This window comes from Bubalus kerabau, chromosome 19 (assembly GCF_029407905.1).
Source record: "Bubalus kerabau isolate K-KA32 ecotype Philippines breed swamp buffalo chromosome 19, PCC_UOA_SB_1v2, whole genome shotgun sequence".
In the NCBI taxonomy this organism is placed as follows: domain Eukaryota; kingdom Metazoa; phylum Chordata; class Mammalia; order Artiodactyla; family Bovidae; genus Bubalus; species Bubalus kerabau.
In genome coordinates this window covers 22,148,380-22,155,166 of record NC_073642.1, presented here as the reverse complement: position 1 = coordinate 22,155,166, position 6,787 = coordinate 22,148,380, and the positions used below count along the sequence as shown (strand labels likewise).

Here is a 6,787-nt window from a genome sequence, read left to right as displayed (position 1 = left end):
AAAACAGGTCCCACAGAGCAACCGCCTCAGTTCTCTTGCCCACGGCTGCTTAGAGCTTGAGCCTGGGAGTGTGCGTGGGGCTCCCATGTGGTTGGTCCAGGCCACTGAATCCCAGACTCGGGCTCCTCTTCGCTAGTCTTTGGCAAAACTAGAACACTAAGATTATAGAGTTGTTTATACATGCTAGTGGCAAAGAACCTGCCTGCCAATGCAGGAGATGTAAGAGATGAGGTTCGATCCCTGGGTCAGGAAGATCCCCTGAAGGAGGGCATGGCCACCCACTTCAGTATTCTCGCCTGGAAAATCCCATGGACAGAGGAGCCTTGCGAGTTACAGTTCATAGGGTCACAGAGTTGGACTGAAGCGACTTGGCAAGCAAGCAAGCAATACAGCTAAACAGATCCAATTTAAAGGGCTGTGCTTTATGCAGGGATTATATTCTACTTTTGGTGTTAAATGTCCTGGGGAAGAGTTGTGATATTTTTTTTTTTGCCATCCTATGCGGCTTATGAGTCTTGGTTCTGTGACCAGGATTGTACCCAGAACCTTTACTGTTAAAGTGCAGTCTTGTGCTCAGTTGTGTCCATGGACTTTGTGTCCATGTCTTTGTGACCCCATGGACTGTAGCCCGCCAGGTTCCTCTGTCCATGGGATTTCCCAGGAAAGAATATTGGGAGTGGGTTGCCATTTCCTCCTCCTGACCCAGGGATCAAACCCGTGTCTCCTGCATTGGCAGGCAGATTCTTTACTACCACACCACCTGGGAAGCCCATACCTGGTCTCAGGTCTTGACTTGAAAAAAATAAACACTTGGCAACCCGAAGTCCATTTCCCCAATTCGGGCGGGCTCTTGTAGGCTCCTGAAACCAGATACCTGGAAGCTTTGAGATGGGCTCCTAGGCGCCCATCTCCCTGGAGGTGTTTTAAGCCCATTCTTTCCCAGTCATCACTGGAATCCCAGGGCTGGAGGAGGAAAGGCTGGCATGCTGGCTGTGCCTGGACCCCCTCCTGGGGGAAGCTCAAGGTTTCCAGCCCTTCTTCCCCATCAGCGAACAGCCAAGGGCTGGCAGCTCCCCAGAAGACACAGCCTCTGAAGCCCAGTCTGGCAACAGGAGCTGGCTTCTGTCCTGGAGGCCTGTTGGTGGGAAAGCGGCTTTTCTCTACAAGTGGTAGGAATTCTGGGTCTTGGCCGGCACCCCTTTCTCATGGGCTCAGAGCCCTGCAGGTGGCCATTCTAGTGGGAAGGACGGTCAGGTGCTCCTCTGGGCCCCCTGGAGAATGAAGTACTCGTAGGGGGTTCCTTCCCGGGAAGGGGTGAGAACAGGTCCACCCAGAACCATGGAAAGAAGCACTCACAGTCACCTCACTAAAGAATATTCATTTATTTATAATTATTGCTAAGTAAACTTCTCTTTGAAACAGGAACATAAAAACACAGTAGGGCTTTGCACGAGTGGAATTTCTAAAACAGTTGGTTCGTATACATGTCAAAATAAGTTAGAATGGAGTTCGTCCAGGAGTTTCCAAGTCACGTGAGAGGCCTGGAGGGCCTCTTCTGAACAGGTGGGGGCGGGGCGGGGCGGGGTGAGGACAGGAGCCTTGCTGAGACCGCCGCCCTCGCCCCCAGCTCAGGTTGTGAGTTGTGCTGCTGCTTCCTTCTCTCAGCCTTGCCCAGGTCCAAGGCACGGGGCGGGGGCGGGGGTGGGGGGTTGTTCAAGTATGGAACCTCTCAGAGGGCTGGTGCTGATGGCGGGGCTGGGGGAAGCCAGGAGAGCGCCAGCCTGGGGGCTGGACCTTGTCCTGTGGGCTTCCAAGACCAAGGCCACCGGGTGGCCGGAAAGAGGAGGAGGAGGAGATACGGGTTTTTGTTTTTGGTACCTGGGGTGGGGGGAGAAGACGTGGTGGAAAGAGGTAGTTTGCAGGGGACAACGCTTCTGCTCAGCAGGAGAAAATGTCATCTACAGTGACGGGGTCACTGCCACCTGAGGGTCGTCATGGCGGGCACCTGGGAGGCTGGGGGACTCGGGGTCTAGAGAGCCACACTTGGGGTGAGGACCCCCAGTCCTCCCATTTGCTGCTCAGCATGAACTCTAGTGAAGAAGGAAGGGGCACCTGGCTGCCTGATCCTGAGGCTTCTGTGTCCTCCCCTCCCCCCATCCTGATCTCAGCCACCCTGAGGCCTGGCTTGTGTGTATGTGTGTGTGTGTGTTAGTCACTCAGTTGTGTCCAACTCTTTGCCACCCCATGGACTGTAGCCCGACGGGCTCCTCTGTGCATGGGGATTCTCCAGGCAAGGATACTGGAGTGGGTTGCCACTGGTCCTTCAGGAAGGACACAGCTCTGGGGGCACCTTCTCCCAGCTGCTCCCTGGGGCCCAAGGCCTCACCTCCTGTGCCTCTGCGGATGGCCCTGCCTGCCCCCACTCCCACCCCATCTCACAGTCCTCACGGTGCGAGTGGGTGGGAGTCTGGGTGCCCTGGCATTCCTCAATGTGCTCTTTCACCGCCCCGGGGGCCCTGCAGTCTTTTTCAGCTCTGAGGCAGGAGCTGGGGACAGAGGGGCTGAGAACAGGCAGGCATGGGAGCTCTGGCCACTGCTCTGAGCGGCATGGAGCGAGTCACCGGCGGGAGGGGCCGGGCAGGGGTGGAGGGCCTGCCAGGCTCTGCCCCCTCCTGCCTTTCGCCCTCACCTCCTGAGGCTTCCTGCCCACAGCTGCACACGCCCTCCAGGGCCAGACCAGCAAGTACCCCCTCCATCCCCACCCCGAGTCCCTGGGCTGCTCTTGGCTGGTTGGGGAGCCACAAAGCACGCACAGCACACAAGAAAGCTTCCGCTGGGAAAAAGAAAATGATGTCCGTCAGAAAAGAGAATAGGTGACGCAGATTTGGAAAGAAAAAAAATAAATTACCTTCAAAATACACCCCCCTTTGCTCAAAAAAAAAAAAAAAAATGTTTTGTTTTTTTTTTCTCTATGGTCTTCCTTTTTAAAATATGTTGCTCTTCCTAGGACTCTGGTGACTCTTGGCTGTCCCCATCCTCAAAATGCATCCTTATTAGACCTTAAATAAGAAAAACTCCAGTCCCCCCTCCCCCCAACAAGCCATCCTTGGCCTCCTTGAGGACAGCCCCTCTTGGTCCCCAGTGACCCCCTCTCTGTTCCCCTCACTTGGGGGGCTGCCACCTTTGTTAGCAAGTGCCTCATGCACTGCATGTCCTGGCTTTGTCAGGGGACCCTGGCCTGCTGCCCTGGGTAACAGTTTGTTGGAATCCACTTTTGGGACACTCACTTCCAACCAAACAGGGCTGTGAGATGGGGGCTTTCTGGGGGCTGGCTGGAGAGGATGGTAGCCAGGGTTGGGGCTGCACCCTGCTTTCCTAGGGGCCGCATGCATGCCTGGCTGGCAGAGAGAGTGGAGGGCACCAGGAGGTAGAAGGCAGAGGGCCCTGCCTGGCTGTCTGTGGACTGGGTGGGGAAGGGGGCTCGGCCTGGGCTTTTCCCAGTCCATGGGCTGATGGGAGCAGGTGACTGTGGGGAGCAGGGCTGACCAACCAGCACAAGAGCTCCACCATCCCTAGAGACAGGAGATGGTCCAGAGGAGAAACACGACATGGCTCAAGAGATCTCTTCTCCAGTGACAGGGCCCCTGAGGAGCCATGAGGGCGGCTCCCCAACACTGGTTGCCCCCGCTCTGCTGGGCCCGGAAAGACAGAACCTCTGCCCTAGTGGCCTGTCCCCAAACAGCCCCATCCGCATTTCTCCCGCAGCAGCAGGCCCAGGAGATGGGGACCTGGGCTTCCCGGGTCATCCTTCCTTCCCCACCATGCCTGGGGCCTGTAGTACAGTCTCCATTTGGTCTCCAAGTCCCTAGTGGTGCAAACGACCAAGTGGGAGGGCAGGGCTCAGGACAGCGGGGCAGCAGCTCGTTCCTCAGCTGCAGGGAGGCAGCCGGCACGCCTCACGCCCTCCTCGCCCCGTTCCGGGCGGCCCGGCCTATGCTATAGCACGTTGTAGTAGGCCATCTCTTTCATGGCCTGTTCGGAGAGGACGCTGGCCTCGGCGCTGCCATCCACACCCGCGTAGGCGTAGGCGTTCTCCTCGAAGTCCTCCATTTCCTGCTGGCTGTCAAGCTCAGAGGGGTCCGTGCCCGTCAGCTCCATCATGGGGTCTGCAAGAGAGGGCACAGTCAAGCTTGGCTGCTGCCTGTGAGAATGGCCAGTCACTCCCACACAGGAAGCAGAACTAAAGGAGTGGTTCCTAGTCACGGCTTCCAGAAGATTCAGTGGTTTCTTCTACCGCCCTGCTCTGGGGGGACCTGACTGACTCCTGTGGCTTCTCAAATGTGTGCCGAGTGAGTTCAGGCCTGGATTTGAACTCTGGGGGGGTCTCTTGCACCTCCTGAGTCACGAAAGTGAAAGTTGCCATTTTCTCTGACTCTGCCACCCCATGGACTGTAGCCCGCCAGACTTCTCTGTCCATGGAATTCTCCAGGCAAGAATACTGGAGTGGGTAGCCGTTCCCTTCTCCAGGGGATCTTCCCAACTGAGGGATCAAACCCACGTCTTCCGCTTTGCAGGTGGATTCTTTGCCATCTGAGCCACCAGGGAAGACCCCTAAGTCACTAAGCCCTTATTTATTCTTTGCAACATGACTCATTAATCCCCTTTCCCATATGAAAGATTCCTGTGCTGTATCATGTTGGCCACACCACTTATTTGGCACCTACTGTATGCCAGGCACTTCACATGTATCATCTCCTGAATGCTCACAGCGACCCCATTTAGGAGAACAAAAGCAAGTTCAGAGAGGTTAATCAACTTGCTCAGGGGCACCCAGCAAGTGCTGTTGTTTTGATCTGCTTGTGACTATCTCAAAGGGCTGTTTCTCCTGGTGCCAACTGTATCCTCTGGCTCTGTTCTCCAAGGCCAAACACTCAAGGTAGGTAAACAAAGATGATGAGATAAAAACTCTTTTAAGAGGCCTCCAGTCATTTTATCAAATTGAAATCTTTTATAAAGTTCTTACTGTTGGAACAAAGCCAGATAGAAAACTCCAAGAGGTGAAGGCCTGGGTGGGGCTGCCTTCTGATGAGTTCTGGAGGGAGGGAGGCCCAGAGGACACTGGGAGGCTTGCTAGCAGGGACTGTGGCTGAGTCCCAGTGTGCATTCTGCCCCGTCTACCTAGGAGATGCGATGTGTTTGGGAAGAAATAGAACCCAGCCCAGGGGTAGCCTTGATGAGTCTAAGGCATGGTTTTTCAACCCTGGCATTATTAACACCTTGGGCCATGAGTCTTTGTTTTGGGGGACTGGCCTGTGCATTGTAGGATGTTTCACAGCATCTGTGGCCTCTGCCAGCTAGATAGCAATAACATCACCCAAGCTGTGATACCCAACTGTCTCTTGTGTATTAGTTGCTCAGTCATGTCTGACTCTGCGACCCCAGGGACTGCAGCCTGTCAGGCTCCTCTGTCCATAGGATTCTCCAGGCAAGAATACTGGAGTAAGTTGCCATTTCCTCCTCCAGGCAATCTTCCTGACCCAGGGATCGAACCGGAGTCTCCTGCATTGCAGGTAGATTCTTACCGTCTGAGCCACCAGGGAAGCCCCAAATGTCTCTTAGACATGGTCAAATACATGTCCCCCATTGAGAACCACTGATTGAATGGCAATCCCACTCCTTGCCAATGAGTGGCTCAGGATGAGGAATGGGACCCAATTCTGACCAATGAATCATGAGGAAAGGCCTATTAGTGAGTTCTGAAAATGTTCTCATTGGTTTCATAGAGCAAAGGACAGCAGGCTCTTGCTCTTCCAATGGAGGTGAACAGGGAAGCATGTTGCCCTAAAGGCTACTGGCAGCTATTTTGTGACCATGAGGAAAATCACAGCCAATGCTGTGGAGAGAGGGAGTCTCACCCTATCATTGGTGAGGGGCTGGATCAGTCAACTTTGCAGATAACCTGGACTGCAAATCATTTCTTCATTTATTTCCTTATTGTTTAAGCTGGTCTGATTGGGGTGTCTGTTGTGTCCATGGCATATGACACACTGGGTCTTCTGACTATAAAACAAGGTCAACTGCACCACGTCTTACAGACCCTAGGCGGTTTCTTCCTCAAATCCTAGTGGCACACTTTAATCGGCTATCATATAGCTGATGAAAAATAAGCTACATAAAGGCTGAAGAATTGATGCTTTCAAATTGTCGTGCTGGAGAAGACTCCTGAGAGTCCCCTGGACTGCAAGGAGATGAAACCAGTCAATCCTAAAGGAAATCAACCCTGAATATTCATTGGAAGGACTGGTGCTAAAGCTGAAGCTCTGATACTTTGGCCACTTGATGTGAAGAGCCATGATGCTGGGAAAGATTGAGGGCAGGAGAAGATGGGGACAGAGAATGAGATGGAAAGATAGCATCATCGACTCAGGGGACATGAATTTGAGCAAACTCCAGGAGATAGTGGAGGACAGGGAAGCCTGGTATGTGGCAGTCCATGGGGTCGCAAAGAGTTGGACGCAACTTGGCAACTCAACAACAACAAAATAAAGCCAGGAAAAATTTCTACCTTTGAGTCTCTTGTTACCCTCCCAACTTCTTTTATTAACTCTACTTGGCAGTTCTAATTGGCCCCAGGGAACAGTTTGAACCATTTATTTATTTTTTTTGCAAAAACATTAATCTACCTCTTAAATTACAGTCCTATAGTTTATTGGATAGCTCTATCTAGAATGTATGCTGCCTTCCTCCTGCACAAGATCAAGCCTGAGCTTCTCAGACCAAGGTTATA

The 6,787-nt window shown here is 53.4% G+C and overlaps 1 protein-coding gene across 1 annotated transcript in view; it reads right to left on the bottom strand.

Moving 5' to 3' along the window:
• Positions 1–1,358: 1,358 nt before the first annotated feature.
• Positions 1,359–6,787, bottom strand: part of ZNF710 (zinc finger protein 710) — a 74,565-nt gene continuing 69,136 nt past the window's right edge. Inside the window, exon 5 of the mRNA XM_055556654.1 lies at positions 1,359–4,166. Within this exon, the coding sequence (XP_055412629.1) occupies positions 3,997–4,166 (170 nt within the window). The 3' untranslated portion in view covers positions 1,359–3,996. The remainder of the gene's footprint in view (positions 4,167–6,787) is intronic.